This window comes from Sus scrofa, chromosome 5 (genome assembly GCF_054392235.1).
Source record: "Sus scrofa isolate SSC_HxYL_T2T_F1_AM1 chromosome 5, Sscrofa_HxYL_maternal_Yorkshire_Landrace_v2.0, whole genome shotgun sequence".
NCBI classification, from domain to species: Eukaryota; Metazoa; Chordata; class Mammalia; order Artiodactyla; family Suidae; genus Sus; species Sus scrofa.
In genome coordinates, this window is record NC_139387.1 from 24,951,209 (window position 1) to 24,971,977 (window position 20,769).

The window sequence follows — 20,769 nt, forward strand, 5'->3', positions numbered from 1 at the left end:
CCTCAGCCCTCCTGAAAGGTCAAGTGAGATTTCTCCCAGAAAATAAGTCATTCAATGGCCCTGTCTCCTGAATTTCTCTGTTATTCCCTGATTTTCCATCTCTCTCTTCAGCAGAGGGCTTTAATGCATAATTATTTCAATTTTTTAAAGGGTTAAAAGGTATAAATAGCTGTAGGATATCAAGACATGCTTTGCTTTCCCTCTTTGTGACAACAGAGGTGGCACAGGGTTTCAGCAATGCCCAGGGGTTACGTGTATGAACCTTGGAACAGTCTGTCTGGGACCAAGTTTGCTCTCTCCCTACTGGCTGAGTGACCGTGGGCAAGTTATTCCACCTCTCTTTACTCCTTGTTTCCTAATCTGTAAAGTGGAGTCTCCAAGAATACTGCATCATGGGGTTAAGGTCAGGTTTAAAGGAGATAAACCATATAACAATTGTACTTAGCACATAATTAACAGTATATGTATATTTTTTTTCTCCTGAAGCCAATCTCTCATGATCCAAAGAAGGCATTTACCTCTATGAGAAGCATATCTCTCTCCCTCTCCCCTCTCCCTCTCTCCCCTCTTCCTCTCCCCCCCCCCTTTTTCCCCCCATCTGTCTCTCTCTCCCTCCCTTTCAACCCCTCTATCTCTCTTCCTCTCTCTCCCTCCCCTCTCTCTCTCTCTCTCTGTCATACACACATCAATTTCTTCCACATTTCTAGATTCATTTCATCAGCATTCATTCTCTCGTAGGACCTATACTTAAAAAAAAAAAAAAGAATAAAAAAACTAGCGGGGAGTGACACACCCATCAGTATACACTTTATATAGCTTTTACTTTAGGAAACATATTAATCTACATATTCAAATGTAGATATGATGTCTTCCAAGCAAATAATTGACCTCTCATTTTTCATACAATTTCTACTCAACTTATCTTTCAAGGTGATATTAAGTACACTCCCTAAATACTTACCCATATCATGTACACATAATAGATAAATGAGAGACAGACAAAGAGAGAGAGATTAGGAAAGATTTTCCTGTGTGTGGATCAATCACTGAATGTGGGATTGCACCAACTTGATACATAAAATGAGCCCTGTGCGTATTTTCAATTAGGGAAGATTCATGAACTCTATGAATAATCTCAGGAATAACTGGATTTCTTAATAAAATATCAAAAAGAAATACTGAAGTTAGTAATTCTTTTTTTTTTTTTTTTTTTTACTAGAAGGAAACATAATCACAAACACATGCTGTATAAATTACCTGTGCGAATGTGCCTGCTAGAAAACATCCCATGACTGACCCTGGACATTCTTCACTGTTTCACCAGAAAACTCTACCCCAGATGACCTTAGTGAGCTTCACAGATTAACAAAAAAGGACCAGTATGATTATCGAACTGCACTCCTAGTCCCCTGCCCCCAGAAACCAGTGGTCACTACACACAGACACACACACACACACAAACACACACACACACACACATTTTCTAAACTTGTAAGAAACATCATCCTACTTTAAAATTAAGACATACTTCTGTGCCTTCTGGGTAATTGAAAGAAGACAAAGTCCAAAGAGCAAGGAGGAGTTAAGAAGCCTTTATGCCTCTGCAAAAGTAGATGTTCTGATTTTCTCTGGTCAGTTTATTTCCTTCAGCTGCAACAGGTGTGAAGAAAACACTGAATTAAAAAAATCCTTGGAGAACCTGATCCAAAACTCTCTATTGAATTTAAAATGTAATTTACTTTACAAAAAAAAAAAAATCCTAGACCAAGCAACAATGAGGATAATTTCCTTAGAGAAAAAGATGAAATAATAGCAACAAAATCTGTCCAAACGTTTAAAAAAAAATGATTCCAGTGATCAATCGGAAAATTGTTTTAATTATTTGTTCATACATGGTATATGCAGTGCAATGAACAGAGAGACTTCTTATCTAAAATAATATCCATAAAAATATTTAATATAGAAAAATAAAAAATAGATTTTAAAAACTAGAAAAACCATAGAAACTGTAAATTCCAGAAATAAAATTATTTTGTTTGTCCTTCCAAATATTGCATATAGTACTATGTAACTGCTGTACTTCCTATGACTAGTTTATTATAAAGGATACATCTCTGGAAGAACTAGATGGAAGAAATTCATAGAGCAAAGTGTGGGGGATGGGGAGGCATAGTTTCCATGCCCTCTCCTGGCTCAACCCTCCTGGCACCAACCTGGAAACTCCCCCAAATATCCTTGTTCAGAAGTTTTTATAGTATTTAAGCATTAATACCATCTCTCACCCACCCTCCCCAGAGATCAGTGGACAGGGCTGAAAGCTTCAATCCTCTAGTCACTGGGTCTTTCTAATGACCAGCCCCATCATGAGGCTACTTAGGGTCCCCATCTTAAGTATCCTCATTAGCTTAAATTCAGGGTAACAAAATACTCCCCAGCCAATCAGAAAATTCCAAGAGTTTTAGGAGCTCTGTGCCAGGCATGTTACTGAAATTTGGCCTCTGCTTGCCAGTGCCAAATATAAACACAGAGACAGAGTTTGGGGTAAAGGAGAAAGTGATAGCTTTACTGCTTTGCCAGGCAAAAGGGGCCACAATGCTTTAAAGACTGTGTCCCCTTTCTAAGGAGTTAGGAAGTGGTTTTATACTTTGGGGAGTGGAATAAGGAGGAGAGCCATAGATAAGGCTCAGGGTAGAGGCAGGCTTGCATTGTCTTTCAAAGCTGGTGTTTAGCAGCCCCAGGATTGGCTCTGGTGGTCCTCCTTCTTCCAGGAATGAAGAATGCTTCATCAAGGAATTCTTCCATTTCTTGGGGGTTTTAGCCCCACAGAAAGGCTCAAAGATATCGTTATGTACATTCCTTGAGGAAGAACCAGGACCCTGCCCCAAGACCGCACAGCTCCTCCCTGGTCTCTGCATCTGATTAGCAACGGCACTTTGGAACTCAGGGAAGGTCATGGAAGCTGAGGCTTATTCCCTAAAAACAAGAAAAGGAGGACAGAGAAAGGCTTGTGTGCCTAGGAGCCCCACAGGGCACTAGCTTGGTTACAGGAATAGGGATAAAGACAAAACGATTCTTATAAGCGCAGCAGCAGAGCAGCAAGTTTTTTGAGTTTTGTTTTGTTTTTACTATTTCAGCCACACCCCGGGCATATGGAAGTTCCCAGGCTAGAGATCAAATCTGTCCAAGTCATTGTTGCAACCTATGCCCTACGCTGAAGAAACACTGGATCCTTAACCCATTGTGCCAGGCCAGGATCAAACCCGAGCTGCCTTCAGAGACAATGCCAGATATTTAACCCACTGCACCACAGTGGGAACTCCCAGAGTAGTAAGCGTTTACTGTCTTTCTCTAAGCACTTAACAGAAAAAGAAGTGAGTATATAATATGAAGTTTTCTTGCCTTTTTTTTTTTTTTTGAAGTAGAAAATGGATATATTTATAAGTGCAAGCAGGTAACCAATCGATTCGAGAACACAATATGAAATCTCAAGTTGGCCTTGACAACCTTCTGCTGAGCTCCAGGGTAGAGCTTTCCTCGGCTCTAACTACCAGGTGGCATGGACCCAGCCCCTCTTTTCATACCCCCAGAAGTTTTTAGAGCCACACCCACAAGTTCTGACATAGTTTATACTCTATCAACTTAGTTCAGCTGAACTAAATTGTTTCAGAACTTCCTTCTCTGTGTAGTCCTTAGCTAACATTCCCGTTAAGACTTGGAAGTGAAGGGACAGCCTGGCTTTTGCACAGAAGATCCAGGTCCACTAACTTGTCCTTACCCCTTGTCCTAAAAACCTTTCCCTGAAAGCTGTGGGGAGTTTGTGATATGAAGTTTGATCAATATAATCTGGATCACAGTGTCAACTTTTAAAAATGCACAACATAGTTTTTGTTTTATTAGTTTTTTGGACCAAATGAGGACCATAGCCCAAGAGGCAACATTTCAAATAACCCTGAGAAACTGCTTTGAGGAGGCAAAGGATGAGCTAGGATATATAGGAGTTTTGTAACAAAGGGCATGTAATAGGAACAAAAGATAACTGTTAACAAAAGAAAACCGGATGTCTCCAGTCAAGGAATTTGGTGCTTTTCTCTGTGCAGGAAGATATAAATTCTGGGCTCACTGAAATCTTTTCCTTGATATACACCTCAACTACCTGGGGCCAGTATCCTGTCCTTTTCACAGCCTGAGGGCTCCCCCTTGGGAGAAGCCACAATCTGATGGCTAAGAGATGGCAGGTATTCTTGGTCTCCTTGGTCTCCTTGCTGAGTTCCCTCAGGGCTCACCGGCTCAGCCTTGGAGTTGGCTGCACTTTCAGATGACTGAGATCCATTGTTTATTGATACAGGAACAGAGCAGGGCCCTGCGGGGCTCCTGGGCACAAAATCCTTTCTGGGTCCCCCATTTCTTAGTCTTAGGAAATGGGCCTCATTCAACCACCATAGCCTCTCCTGAGCACCAAGGGTTCAGACAGTTGCTACTCAGGGAAGGAAGGGGATGCAGAGACAAGGGAGGGAGAGTCAAGAAACAATAAGACAGCCTTGGGGCAGGTTCCTGGTTCCCTCTCAAGGGATACACATAATAATATGGGCATCTTACAGCCTCAGAGAAAAGTTATATTCCTTATGCTCCTTTTAGAAATGCATACTTTAAAACTGAACAGCTTAGAGTCCTTCCTTGACTTCTCCCCGGCTTAATTGCACCCTAAACACAATCCCCCATAAACTAAAGATTAGGCACCCTGAGCACAATTGCCTGTGCGTTAAAGATTAGTAACCCATGATGTTGAGCAGGAACTTTCCTAGTTTGTTCTAATCTCTGATCAAGATGCCCTTTTCACAAGTGCTGTTGTTCTAGGCAATAACCCGGAAGACCACCATCAGGATCATGACGAGATCACCCGGCAACGGCTTTGATGACTGAGGTTCCCCAAAGAAAGAAGAAGGCATGTTTGTCCCAATCCTGATTCCTATCTGAAAACCTGTTGCTATCCTTTTTTACTATAAAACTCCCCTCATTTCTTCCCAGAGGTGGGGGTGTGGGGGCTGGGCACAGTCTATGCTGTGGCCTCCTTTGCCTGGCAAAGCAATAAAGTTTTTTCTCGTTTACCTAAAACTCTGTCTCTGAGTTTCTATTAGGCACCTGAGGACAGAGGCTGAATTTCAGCAACAACATTGCAGGCAATGTTTTATGGCTCAATAGATAGATGTAGAAATGCATACGAAAGGTGAAGAATGTAGTTTTCTTGTTTAAATGATATTTCTGATAAGAAAATTTTTAAAGGAAAGGGACACAACTGTTTTGAAATAAAAATCCCAGGAGTGCCCGTCGTGGCACAGTGGCTAATGAATCTGACTAGGAACCATGAGGTTGAGGGTTCGATCCCTGGCCTTGCTCAGTGGGTTAAGGATCCGGCGTGGCCATGAGCTGTGGTATAGGTTGCAGATGTGACTTGGATCCAGCATTGCTGTGGCCCTGGCATAGGCCGGTGGCTACAGCTCCGATTAGACCTCTAGCCTGAGAACCTCCATATGCCACAGGAGAGGCCCTAGAAAAGGCAAAAAGACCAAAAAAAAAAAAAAAAAAAAAACTCCTGGAGTTCCCGTTGTGGCTCAGCAGTTAACCAATCTGACTGGCATCCATGAGAACACAGGTTCGATCCCTGGCCCTCACTCAGTGGGTTAAGGATCTGGCATTGCCATGAGCTGTGGTGTAGGTCACAGACGTGGCTCAGATACTGCATTGCTGTGGCTGTGGTATAGGCTGGCAACTGCAGCTCTGATTCCACTCCTAGCCTGGGAACCTCAATATACTGTGGGTGCGGCCCCCCAAAAAAAGCAAAAAATAAAATAAAAATACTCCAAGATGAGAAAGTTTATTGTCAGATTTCCAAATATCCTCCACACATATGCAAAAAAAATGGAAAAAAATCTAAAACAATATCTTAAGCTGCAAGCATTGTATAAGTCCAACCATGAGGAATATTATTGCTCTGTGTTTTCTCACCACTGACTTATTGTTTTCTGTGTAATCTATAGACTGAGGTCAATGAAACTGGATATGAAAAGAGTATTATAAAATTAGGTAGTGATGGATGTGGCCACAAGAGGAAAACCACAAAGTAGTTCATTTAAATTTTTTCTGGTTTTATTGAGCTATAACTGACATAAAACAAAGCGTAAGTATAAGTTGTACAGGGTGATGACTGGATATACATATATGTATGCTGTGAAATTACTACCACAATAAGTTAACATATCCATCACCTCAAAAATTATGTTTTTTGAGGGTTTTTTTTGGTGGTGTGGACACTTAAAATCTATCCTCTTAGCAATTTCAAGTGTACAATACAGTATTGTAATCTACAGTCAGTGTTCTGCACATTAGATCTCTGAAACATATTCATCCCGTAACTGGGAATTTGTACCCTTTGACCAATATCACCCCATTTCCCCCAGTTCCCAGCTTCTGGCAACCTCCAATCTACCCTTCGTTTCTATGAGTTCAGCTTTATAATTTGAACACACAGCTGGAACTCACGTGTATTTTGGAATTTTCAAGTTTTCCTCCTGTTATTTATTTCTAGTTTCACACCATTGTGTTACAAAAGACACTCTACGTCCTTCTTTAATTTGTAAAGACATTTTATGGCCTAACATATGGTCTACCTTGGAGAATATTCCATGTACATCTGAGAATTGTGTATACTGCTGCTGTTGGATAGAATGTTCTGTATATATATTTTAGGTTCATCTGGTCTGCAGTGTTGTTCAAATCTACTGTTTTCTTATTCTATTTCTATCTGGAATATCTAGCCATTGCTGCAAATGGGGCATCAAAATCCCCTACTATTATTGTATTGCTGTTTATTTCTCCTTTTGTCTTATATTTAAATGTTCCATTGTTGTTGCTAAATATTTTCGATTGTTATTTCTTGATAAATGGACCCCTCATTATTATGTAATGGCCTTATTTGTGTCTTGTGATCATGTTTAGCTCTAAGTCCACTTTGTCTGATGCAACTATTTCTGGTCTCTTTTGGTAACCACTTGCTTGGAATATCTTTTTCCATCCCTTTACTTTCAGCTTATGTGGGTCCTTAAAGTGAAAATGAGTCTTTTGTAGGCTGATGTCATTGGATCTTGTTTTTTATCCATTTAGCCATTCTACGAGTTTAACTGGAGAATACTTTTACATGTATAGTAATTATTGGTAAGTAAGGACTTACTATTCCCATTTTGTTAATGGTTTTGACTGTTTTTAGTTTCTTTCTTTCTTTCTTCCTCTCTTGTTCTCTTTGTGATCTTGATGCCTTTCTTTTTTTTTTTTTTTTTTTTTGTCTTTTTTTAGCTATTTCTTGGGCCACTCCCATGGCATATGGAGGTTCCCAGGCTAGGGGTCTAATCGGAGCTGTAGCCAGGATCCGAGCCGCATCTGCAACCTACACCACAGCTCACGGCAACGCCGGATCGTTAACCCACTGAGCAAGGCCAGGGATCAAACCTACAACCTCATGGTTCCTAGTCGGATTCGTTAACCACTGCGCCACAACGGGAACTCCTCTTGATGCCTTTCTGTGGCAGCGTGCTTTGATTCTATTATTTAATCTTCCTGTATGCACTACAGGTTTTTCCTTTGTGGCTATAAGTGCCTGGAAATTAGCTTTTCTGATTGTAATGTAAGTGCCTGACATCAAGGTTTTGATATCCATCTCAAATAAACACATTCCCAGCTACATGACTAGCTAAAGAGCTAAGCCACCCCAGCCACAAGGGGGCCAAGAGAAGAGATGGGAGTACATATATCAAATCCACCTCCTCAAAGGTTGGGGATTTGGGATATTTATGGGATAAAGAAGCAGAGTGGTCTCAGGAATGGGGAAATATTATTGGAGGCAAGAAAAAAGTAATGCCATTGGTACCTTCTGCAGGCATATCTGAATTACATGCTTCTTCACAGAATGCATGTTCAGAAAATGGCAGCACTGGCATAATCTGAAGGTGGCATTTGGGACCTTCTGATGTTAAAAACTTCTCCATCAGACACTTGCATAGGCCCAGTCAAATAGTGGGTGGTCTCAACCACTTTTAACTGGGCAAGACTAGCTGCCTGTTCCTGAAAAGCAACTTAGGCAACCATTACATAGTAACCCATATGTCAAAGATGTTGCCTATAAGGAGTTAAAGGAGTCTTATGATATATTTTCAAAGCTACATGAAGCTTGGAGAGTATGCAATTTACAAAAACAGAGCAAGAATGGTCAGTAAAGGCAGGTTACAGAATATTATTTATTAAGCAAGTTTTATTTTAAGGATCTAACCGATGACTGTCTTCCCTTCCAATGGAAGTCAAGAACCATCCATTCTACCTTCTTGCTCAATAGTTTGTAATAATAGACTTTATTACCATATAAATTTAGGAACTTGAATGTAATAATAATCTCTCATTATCCTCTAATTTCTGAACCAATACGTGAAATAAATAAATCAGAGAGAGATCAATTAATCAACCACATTTCTGGAGTAGAGAGCTTAGATTTAAAGCCAGAGTTAATTTCAACATTCCAAACCCTTCGTTGGAGTCATAGAAGGAGAAAATAAAGTGGACTGAAAGAATATTCAAAGAAATAATGGCTGAAGATTTCTTAAATTTGACAGAACACAGATTCAAGAAGTTAAACAAACCCTAAGTAAGGTAAACCAAAAAACAAAACAAAACAAAAGCTATGCCAAGACACATCATAATTAAACTTCCGAAAACTAAAAAGAAAAATCTTGAAACTATCCAGAGGGAAAAGACATATTACCTATACATCAATACCAGTTTGAAAGACAGCGGATTTCTCATCTGAAACACTGGAGTCCAGAGGGAAGCGTTACAAATTCTGCAGTTGAAAGAAAAAAGCTGTAAACGTCAAATCATATACAGGGTGAAACTCTCCTTCGGGAATGACAGAGTACTAAAAATATGCTCATGCCAAAAAAAAATTATCACCGGCAGACCTACCATTAAAGAATAGGTAAAAGAAGTTCTTCAAACAGAAAGGAAATGATAAAATAAAAAATTGGGGGAAAAAAGAAAGAAATTTTGGAAAGAAGAAAGAACAATGGAAAGAGAAGAAATATGGGTAAATAGACTATCCTTATCCTCATGAGTTTTATTAATCATATGTGATGACAAGAAAAATATATACCTAAGACAATGATATTTACAAGTGAGGAGGGTAAGATTTCCCGTTGTGGTGCAGCAGAAACAAATGCTACCAGGAACCATGAGGTTGCCGGTTCAATCCCTGGCCTCGCTCAATGGGTTAAGGCTCTGCTGTTGCCATGTGCTTTGGTGTAGGTCACAGATGCAGCTCAGACCTGGCATTTCTGCTGTGGCGTAGGCCTGCAGCTGCAGCTCTGATTCAACCACTAACCTGGGAATCTCCATATGCCGTGGGTGCAGCCCTAAAAAAGGCAAAAAAAAATTTATTTTAAAATTTATTTTATTGAAGTACACTTGATTTATAATGTTGTGTTAATTTCTGCTGTGTATGCCACCGTATATAAGGAAGCCCTTTGTAAGACATTTGTGTAGTAGGTGCTCTGTCCCTAATTCTGGACAAGGCTAGCAATGGTTTTTCAGGTGCTTTTACTCTATTGATAAATATGTGGTTGTTCTGATAAATTAAACTGCCATGAAAGCCTTTGGATGGCAAAGAATTAGCCCTCCCAGGTCATATATGCATATCTTAACAAGTTCTTCACTACCTTAAGCTTGCAAGTATTTTCTCACTGGTTTTATATTTCATTTATGCATACTCTCCAAAAAGATGAAAACTGCTGCTTCCTGTCTTTAGCCAGTCTATAAATAGGCTCATTACAACCAGGCTAAAAATGCTTTAAAAAGGTGACTTTTTAGGACATTTGTGACTTGCAAACATTTCCACTTCAGCTGCTTGCCCACAGCTGAATCCAGCTATGCCCACCCACAGGGGAAAGCCAATGCCATGACTTGACTGTCTTCCTCTTATCTGCAGCTGATGCTCCTTTGCTATGCCTTCCACCACCACCTCACCTCCCAGCTAGTCTCTTTGGACCTTCACCCCTTAGCCATGTGTTTAAAATTTGTTCTCTGAGTTGTTAACAGAGGATATTCATTAACCTGTTCCAAACAAGAACCCCCAGGGTAACACGTGCTTCTTTGCTCAAATGATTCCCCAGTGCACGCTCTCAATAGAGCAAATATAACCTCTGTCACTCTTGGTTAAAGTATGAGGTGAGGTGGGAGGGGGAGTTCATAGTTTGCCTCCTGAGGTCCTCAATCTCATTTTTCCTGGAACAGAAAAATCCAGGATGACTCTGCTCCTCAAAGTCCTTCTTTTATTGGCTCCACATTAAAAAGACACGATATCCAAAAACTCTGACTCGACTCCAGTCTGAATTAGTGGAAAAGCAGAAGTAGACAAATCCCCACTAAACTGGTAAGAGACAAGAAAAAAAACTATTTTTTACCAAAGGAAGCCCTGGAAGTTTTTGTTATTTCTATGAAATGCAGGATAGGAGTTGATGACTGATAACATAGAAAATGCAATACATTTTACATTTTGTAACTATGTAGTCTTATAATTTTTATACCTCTAAGAGTATTTAGGATTAAAGCTCATTCTTCTATGGCCATTCGGAAAGTTAAGTGAGGAAGTATATTCCCTGCTTATAGTTTCATTGGTTTTACTTCTCTGTGGTTGTAAACCCTGAGACTGACACAGATGTGACTATTCAATGTTTCCCTGAAGATTTCAGGTTGGTTACCAGGAGGGCAAGGGCATCCAGGGCACTGTGGAACTATCTTGGTCCCTGATTCCAGCTGTGAACCGCAACTAGTGGCTCACGGAATCAATTTAATAGGTTACAATTTTGATACCTTAATGAGTAATTATTCATTGTATCTTAACCACTAATTCATTTTTTCACATGCAACCTCAGTGTATCACTTAATTTACTAATTTTTTTAATTTACTATTTTTTGACTGCACCTGCAGCATTTGAAAAAAATTTTTTAATTCCAAATTGTATCACATGTAGTAAGGAGTGTTCTGTAAAGTAAGTTTAAATTTCTGTGTTCAGTAAGTTTAAGCCATATAATGTGATTTATAAGAACATAAGCTCAAAAATCAGTAGCATCTTTTTTTTTTTTTGTCTTTTTAGGGCCATATCCACAGTAATATGGAGGTTCCCAGGCCAGGGGTCAAATTGGAGCTGTAGCCACTGGCCTATGCCACAGCCACAGCAACACCAGATCTGAGGCGCATGTGCAACCTATACCACAGCTCACGGCAACACTGGATACTTACTCCACTGAGCAAGGCCAGGGATCAAACCCACATCCTCAGAGAGTAGTCAGGTTCTTAACCCACTTAGCCACAATGCTCTTGAAGTACCTAAACATGAAGTCTCCTAGAAACCCCTGGATCATAGTTTTTATAAAATTTCCCCATAAAATTTCCATACCCATGTGCCCCAAATGGTTTACACTTGACTTAGTGGATTCATACACATGGTAAATTCAATCTAGGATTAATGGATCCTCCTGCTTTAAACATTCCCAAGCTCCTAAAATTTCCTTGGAATGTAATAGAATTTCCCTGTCCTTATGTGGAAGCAAAACTTTAAGCAGAATCTAAAGATTTCTAAATGGTTTGTGTAAGTAAATGCAGATTTTTAATCCTAATTTAATATTTGCTGAACCCCAGACAGGTGTGCAGAATGGTTCAAAGGACACAATGGCATAATCCTAATACATGGATCTTTGAACTCTAATGGACAGACAAGGGCAGAAAAGCTTGGAGGGTCCATTGGGAAGAAATGAGGACCTGGTACTTTTTGGCAACAAGGGGATGAAGGGAGTTGAACAGGAAGGAAAATAAGAGGCTGCTATAATTGCATGAAAAATAAAAACAAAAATGGCAGGAAAGAGAGAAAAACAGAGAGTCTGAGAAGGGTTAGGCAGACAAAGGCAGTAAGGCAACAAAAAGAATCAATGGAAAGTCAGGAGACTGCATATAAGAGAAAGAACATGAGTAACTATTGCGGAAGGAGGCAGCTCCTGGAGACATTCCTCTATTAACTCACTCCACAAACTTTTTAAACATCATCTATGAGGCAGGCTCATATCATACTGGCACTGGGGAGAGTACCATGTAGGGAAATAATGATACGAACTTTTCTATGCAGGGCAAATGGGACTGACAAGGATCCAGCATCATCAAATGGGCCACTGGGCTGGGTTATGTCATCACAGGAAGAGTTCGTGGTCCATCTCCTTTTGTGCTCTTCAGATTTCATCTGTCCATTTCAGGACACCTCTTCCTTTCTCACTTTTATCACTATCACCATTTTACCTAGAGACTCAAACTTACTCAGTGATGAAAAATACAACTGTGTTGACTGGGTTCATCCTGCTGGGTCTAACCGATGTCCCTGAACTCCAGGTGATGGCCTTCACCTTTCTGTTCCTGGCCTATTTACTCAGCATCATTGGAAATATGACGATCCTCCTTCTCACCTTGCTGGACTCCCACCTTCAAACTCCCATGTATTTCTTTCTCCGGAACTTCTCCTTCTTAGAAATTTCCTTCACAAACATCTTCATTCCCAGGGTTCTGATCAGCATCACAACAGGGAATAAGAGCATCAGCTTTGCTGGCTGCTTCGCTCAGTACTTCTTTGCCATATTCCTTGGGTCAACAGAGTTTTATCTTCTGGCTGCCATGTCCTATGACCGCTATGTGGCCATATGCAAACCCCTGCATTACATGACCACCATGAGCAACAGAATCTGTACCCAACTGGTTCTCTGCTCTTGGCTGGCTGGGTTAATGGTTATTATACCACCAATCACTCTGATGAGTCAGCAGGACTTTTGTGCATCCAACAAACTTAACCATTATTTCTGTGACTATGAGCCCCTTCGGAAACTCTCCTGTTCAGACACAAGCCTCATAGAGAAAGTTGTCTTTCTTGTGGCATCAGTGACACTGGGGGTCACTCTGATGCTAGTGATTCTCTCCTACACATTCATCATCAGGACTGTTCTGAAGCTCCCCTCTGCCCAGCAAAGGACAAAAGCCTTTTCTACTTGCTCTTCCCACCTGATTGTCATCTCTCTCTCTTATGGAAGCTGCTTCTTCGTTTATGTGAAGCCCACAGCAAAAGATTTGGACACATTCAATAAGGGGGTAGCTCTACTCACTACTTCAGCTGCACCTTTGTTAAACCCCTTCGTTTACACCTTAAGGAACCGACAGGTAAAACAAGCCTTCAAGGATGCAGTCAGGAAGCTTGTGAATCTTTAGAGAATTTCACGATGCAAGGCTTAATGGATGAGTTTTTACTAGGTACCAGACTCTCTGCCAGTTACAAGGTATCCAATAAAGAGTTAACGTCTAGGCCAGTGAGGAAAAACTTGGAAATAAATAAATTACAATTTGTTAAGTGGTCCTATAAAGAAATGATTCGAAAAAATAAATAAATAAATAAAGGAGTTCCTGTCGTGGCTCAGTGGTTAACGAATCCGATGAGGAACCATGAGGTTGCAGGTTCGATCCCTGGCCTTGCTCAGTGGTTTAAGGATCCGGCATTGCCATGAGCTGTGGTGTAGGTTGCAGACTCGGCTCAGATCCTGCGTTGCTGTGGCTCTGGCGTAGGCCAGTGGCTACAGCTCCGATTCGACCCTTAGCCTGAGAACCTCCATATGCTGCGGGAGTAGCCCAAGAAATGGCAAAAAGAGAAAAAAAAAAAAAAAGAAAGAAAGAAATGATTAGGTCTTATCAATGAAAAAGCAGCTTACTCTGAGTTAGTGAGTCCATAAATGTTTCCAGGGGAGGTGCCACTTAAAATGAGTCTTAGCAAGTAAGAATAGGTCAAGCAAGCAAAAATAGAGGAAGAAACTCTGGTAGAAAGATGGTAGAAAGGATAATGTTGGGAGGAGAACAAAATCTCAGTCCAACAGGACTAAGTAAATGTTATCATTAGTTTCAATGAAATTAAAAGCAAAAGAGTTCTGGCGATAATAGCTTTAGTTTTGAATTACATTCAATCCCATTATAAATAAATTAAATGCTCACAATGTGAAGTCATCTGGGTTTGAGACAAGATCTATGGATTTAGAAATCCTTACCACAGTGGGTGGCAACTGAGGTGAAAATAGAGGAGGTCACGAATAGAAGCAAGTATAGAAGTTCAAATATTAAACTCTAAGCATCCTCTCAAAATTTAAAGCAAAGAGGCAGAGGAGATAATAAGAAACTCAATAGATCTGTGAAATTCGTGAGAAGAGACTATCTCGAGAAACATAAGCAGTTGGCAACGTGAAAGGCTGCAGAGAGCAATTACTATAAAGAATGAAAGTATGAGAACTGATGATTAGAGTGGGTTTTTTCTTTTCTTTTCTTTTTCTTTTATTTTTCCTTCCTTTCTCAGCCACACCTTCGTCATATGGAAGTTCGGGCCAGAGATCAAATTTGAGCTGCAGTTGCAATGTCAGGTCCTTAACCCACTGTACCACAGCAGGAACTCCAATTACAGTGTTCTTATTGATCACAGCTATTTTCAAAAAATGTCGAATTTGGAGGTGGGGTAGGAAAAAGTCAGATTGTAGTGGGATGCTGGTGGGTAAAAACTGAAAAGCTGGGAATGGTAAAATGGAATTTCAAAAGCAGAGAAATGTAAATAAGAACAACCTCCAAGTCATAGTCTCTATGGTTTCTCATTACTGGTATCTGTGCTTTCTCTTCCATGGTATAAAACAGTATATATTCCAGTAATGATTATATCACAGTTCCATCTGCAAAGCCAACCAATGGTAGGTGTTCAATAATTTGTTATTGAATTGATGAAAGAATAATAGACGGGTGGATGGATGCACAAACAAATGAGGGAATTGAGAGTTCCCGTCGTGGCGCAGTGGTTAACGAATCCGACTAGGAATCATGAGTTGCGGGTTCGATCCCTGGCCTTGCTCAGTGGGTTAGATATCCGGCATTGCCGTGAGTTGTGATGTAGGTCGCAGACGCGGCTCAGATTCCGTGTTGCTGTGGCTCTGGCGTAGGCCAGTGGTTACAGCTCCGATTGGACCCCTAGCCTGGGAACCTCCATATGCCGCGAGAGCAGCCCAAGAAATGGCAAAAAGACAAAAATAAATAAATAAAAGAACTATTCATAGGTAAATAACTTAAGAGCAGAACCAAATTTTCACAAAAGCAGTCTAAGAATGTTTTCAGAACACTAAGAGACACGTATATAACCCTTTTAAAAATGTATTCCCCATTAATTATCTTTTATATCTCCAATATACTATTAGGAAGTAAACTATTTGATTTTAGGTCTTTCTTCCTATTAAATGCAATTAAGGGAGTTCCTGTTGTGGCTCAGTGGTAATGAACCTGATTAGTATCCTTGAGGACATGGGTTCGATCCCTGACCTTGCTCAGTGGGTTAAGAATCCAGCATTGCCATGAGTTGTGGTGTAGGTCGCAAACATGGCTTGGATCCCACGTTGCTGTGGCTGCGCCATAGGCTGGCAGTTACAGCTCTGATTCGACCCCTAGCGTGGGAACTTCCATATGCTGTGGATGCGGCCCTAAAAAAAAAAAAAAAAAAAAAAAAGATGCAATTGAGAAGAGGTGTACCAGCGTCCTATATAGTAGCAAACATCCCCAAAATTTCAGTGTCTCAAATAACAAATTTATGACCTCTCATTGTATGTTCAGTGTGAGTCAGCAGGGAACTCTGCTCCTTATGGTCCTTCACACTTCCTGGATTCTGCACCTAACACCAAATCCCAAAAGGGAGAATATAATTGACTCTTGTCTAAACCTAGTTCCTTCTCCTCTGGCCAAATTCTAGCACAAGGAGATGTGGAGTGGGAGTAAAATAAGGTATATCATATCCATTATAAAATTATCTCTTTTATAGTCTCTGACATCTAGGATTACCCACAAACAAATGCCCTCTCCCCTAAAGCTCTAAACAAGATCGCATTAATTCCTTCTTCTTAAATTATACTGTTCTTGTTCCATTATCCATCTTTCTTGCCTTTTCCCTGTACACCTACGGTCCTAGTGTACATGTTATTGTCCTCCTGTAGTCTCTGGGGACTATGTTTGTCTTTCCTGAAGAGTTCTATCTGCTATAATGCTGTATGACATTAGCATTCTCAAAAATCCATATATGCCACACTCATCCATTCAATCTGTCTAAAGCCAAACTGGGAACAGAGGGAGAAACTGCTCACACAAGTAGCTAAAGGCAAGTCTTCTCAATCACAGACTGATTGTCTAGGAGCAACTCCAGATAGAAACATTCCTCTCACCAAACACACTGAAAATTAATGCTGCACATAGGATCTCAGCCAAAGCCAATCACTGATCCCTCCAAGATCATACTCCTCTGCTCCATCTAATCTGAAAATCCTTTTGTCAAGGATATTCATATTTGATAACTCTTTGGGAGCCACATGACAGTTATCATATCCATGTAAAGATTTAGAGATTGAGTGTGTGTGCATGGGTTTGAAGAGGAGTATCACAGAAAAGAAACCATTAACAAAATGAAAAGACAACTCACAGAATTAGAGAAAACATTTCCAAACAAAGTGACCAAAAAGGGATTAATCTTCAAAATATACAACTAGCTCATGCAGTTCTATATCAACAAAACAAAAACTCAATCGGAAAATGGGCAGAAGGCCTAAATAGACATTTCTACAAAGAAGACATACAGATGGCCAATAGGCACATGAAAAGATGTCCAACATCACTAATTATTAGAGAAATGCAAATCAAAATTACAATGAGGTATCACCTCATACCAGTCAGAATGGCCATCATCAAAAAGTTTGCAAACAATAAATTTTGGATAGGGTTGGATAAAAGGGAACTCTCCTACCCTGTTGTTGGAAATGTAAATTGGTATGACCACTATGGAGAACAGTATGGAGGCTCCTTTAAAAAAAAAAGTAGAACTACCATATGATCCAGCAATTCCACTCCTGGGCATCTATCTGGAGAAAACCATAATTTGAAAAGATACATGTACCCCAATATTCACTGAAGCAGTGTTTACAACAATCAAGACATAGAAGCAACCGGGAGTTTCCGTCGTGGCGCAGTGGTTAACGAATCCGACTAGGAACCATGAGGTTGCGGGTTCGGTCCCTGCCCTTGCTCAGTGGGTTGACGATCCGGCGTTGCCGTGAGCTGTGGTATAGGTTGCAGACGCGGCTCGGATCCCGCGTTGCTGTAGCTCTGGCGTAGGCCGGTGGCTACAGCTCTGATTCAACCCCTAGCCTGGGAACCTCCATATGCCACAGGAGCGGCCCAAGAAATAGCAACAATAACAACAACAACAACAACAAAAAAAGACAAAAGACAAAAAAAAAAAAAAAGACATAGAAGCAACCTAAATGTCCATTGAGAAAGGAATGGATAAAGAAGATGTGGTACATATATACAATGGAATATTACTCAGCCATAAAAAAGAATAAAATAATGCCATTTGCAGCAACATAGATAGACCTAGAGATTATCATACTAAGTGATGTAAGTCAGAGAAAGACAAACATCATGTGATAGCACTCTATGTGGGGGGTAAAAAAAATGATACAAATGAACTTATTTACAAAGCAGAAACAGACTCAGAGTTCCCTGAGTCCTTAAATGGGTTAAGGATCCAGCATTTCACTGTGGAGGCTCAAATCACTGTTGTGGTGTGAGCAGCAAAAAACAAAAACAAACAAACAACAAAAAAGGAGTTCCCATCATGGCTCAGTGGTAATGAACCAAGCTAGTATACATGAGGACTTGGGTTCGATCCCTGGCCTCACTCAGTGGGTTAAGGATCCAGCATTGCCATGAGCTGTGGTGTAGGTCGCAGACACACAGCTCAGATCCCACGTTGCTGTGGCTGTGGCGCAGGCTGGCAGCTACAGCTCCGATTTAACCCCTAGCCTGGGAACCTCCATATGCCACAGGTGCAGCCCTAAAAAGACAAAAATTTAAAAATTAATAAATTTTTTAAAAATTAAAAAACAGCAACAAAAAACAGAAACAGATTTAGAGATTTCAAAAACCAACTAATGGTTTACCAGTGGGAAAAGGTGAGGGGGGATAAATTAGGAGTTTTGGATTTGCATATACACACTACTACATAATCAACAAGGACCTACTGCATAACACAGGGAACTCTACTCAATAGTCCATAACCACCTTCGTAGGAAAATGGTCTGAAAAAAAATGTATATGCATAACTAAACCACTTTGCTTGCTGCACACCCGAAGCTAACACAACATTGTAAATCAACTATATGCCAATGTAAAATAAAAATTAAATTTAAAAAAAAGAAAAAGATGGTCAGCGAATATGTGGAGGAATCTTAAGCCCTATCAAAGAAAGAGAGAAAGGATACAGGGCCTCCAATCTTCTATCAGAAAAGAGTTTTCAAGGCACAAAAGACAGAAGGGAAGGGAAAGGGCTAAGAGGGAAAATGCTAAACCCTCCACATAGCTCATGTTACTTGACCAGTGCAAGATCACAGCAACAGAAGGCAAATGCCCTGCTACCGTCTTGCTCTTTAGGGGCATCCGTTGTTCTAAACATACGGCAAACAAGTAAGGTATATTGTCTAACCTTATACATAATATAATGAAAGTGTATTGTTTAGCATTATGCCCAGCACACACAGTAAATGGCTCAAAAAACGTTGTTCTGTTTCCTATAATTATATTTCATCATTATCACTGCTGCAGCTTCCACAAGGCTTTTGTACTGTATTGATGTTCTCCTGTGAACGTCCTCAGAGTCTCTTTGGAATTCTTCCGCAATCCCTTATTAAAAGCTCGGTTCCAGGGTTCTCAACCGATAGGGTTCATTAGCATGCGCTCTGAATGTGGGTCTCCTGGGATCCTTTCTTTCCTCCACTGACTATGCTGAGGTCTCCCCTGAATAGAACATTTAAAATATGCCTCAGTCTGGTATAAATTCAGATGCAGCCCATCTCCAGGCTCAGGTGAGTCAGAACAGAGGAAATAAGACTTTGAAGGGTGGGTACTTTCTATTATGACTACCATAAATATGTTTGACTTACATAAATCATATCTCAAAGGATTACTCACTGGCCAGGGTGCATTTTAAATTAATGTGGAAATAAGAAGTGGCATGTGACAGCTAAGCTGATACAGAGCAGGAAGAGCGGGATCTTTTTTCCTACAAAATTTTCATAAATTTGTGAACTTTTGTGAATAATGAGGTCAATAAGTAGTAGGGGAAAAGCAAACGAGTTCAGTTTTATGGCACCCTTGCTCCACATCTGACTTCTGTGATTCATCCCACAGACATGCGTAGGTAAAATCCTACAGAACTTGCCCTGAAAGTCAAGGGTAAGTATATTCTCTGCTTACAGTTATATCAATATTACTTGTTTGTGATTATAGAGCATGGAATCACATTACTGTGATTTTTTTAATTAAAAAGTAACTTATGCCTGTTTTACAGCATTCATGTGATACAGACGAGTATAAAGGAAAAAGAGACAGCTCCACCTATGTCCCCTACTTCCTCATCTAACGCCATAAAAATAATACTGATAACAATTTTCCCAAACTTGTGTGACTATGCACATAAAAACATATAGTTTTAGAGCATATATAATGTAAAATAGCTTTTTTAACCCAAATCGGTTGCTTTATTCACAGAGCAGGATATCAAACCAATCTTCCCAAGAGCATCCACTTAAATCTTTCCCATTTGTTTTATTGGTTTACTTTATTTCATAGTTTGGATGCACCAAAATTATTTAGTCATTTCCCTATTGATGGAAATTTAAATCGTTGCAAAACTTTTACATTTCAAACAAGTTTACAATGAAGAGCTTTGCAAAATTATCGAAGCAGCATTATTACAGAATTTGTGTGGAATATAATAAATGTGAAGTTTTGGATGATAACAGCTGTTCACCAAGGACCAAACATTAATGACCAGGAAGTGCAAGAGCCTGGACATTCAGGTCCTGGATGATATGACCATGTTCTGTACAACCTTGTGATGAGGACATTCTTAGGGACACAGCAGAGATGTCTCTCTGGTGTTCCAGTTAGGCACATGGACCAGGGATAATGCGAGAGGGGCTTAGGATTTTTTTATTTTGTTTTGTTTTTTGTCTTTTGTCTTTTTAGGGTGCACCTACAGCACATGGAAGTTCCCAGGCTAGGGGTCAAGTCAGAGCTATAGCCTACACTACAGCCACATTCAACGCCAGATCCGAGCCCCATCTGCAACCTACAAAGCAGCTCATGGTGATGCCAGATCCTTAACCCACTGAGCAAGGCCAGGGATCGAACCCACATTCGCATGCGTAATAGTTGGGTTCGTTAACCACTGAGCACAGTGGGAACACCCAGGCTTAGGATTTCTTTATGTCAGGACCTTAAAAGATCAGAACAATAAGCAGATGACTAAAGGACTCTAGAAATGGGAGGTTTCTTTCTTGGGATAAATGCCAACATTTCTGAAAAAGAATATAATGATCAAATAATCCAGTAGCTCCTTTCCTGGTTCTGTATTGAGGCTGTACCTATATCCCAAGGAAAATGGCTCAGCCCACCCAGGAGGCTTAGAGAGCTTAGGACGGAGGAGTCCGGGTGCAAATGAATGCTACTCCTTAAGTGTCAGTGATAAGAATTTTAAGTTAGTTCCTGAAAGCCCCTCCTGAAATCATCTGGTATCTGAGGTT

The 20,769-nt window shown here is 40.3% G+C and overlaps 1 protein-coding gene across 1 annotated transcript; it reads left to right on the plus strand.

The window, feature by feature from the left end:
- Positions 1-12,406: 12,406 nt before the first annotated feature.
- On the plus strand, positions 12,407-13,336 carry LOC110260851 (olfactory receptor 2AP1). The gene has a single exon (XM_021093122.2). The coding sequence runs from the start codon at positions 12,407-12,409 to the stop codon at positions 13,334-13,336; it is 930 nt and encodes a 309-aa protein (XP_020948781.2).
- Positions 13,337-20,769: the final 7,433 nt, after the last annotated feature.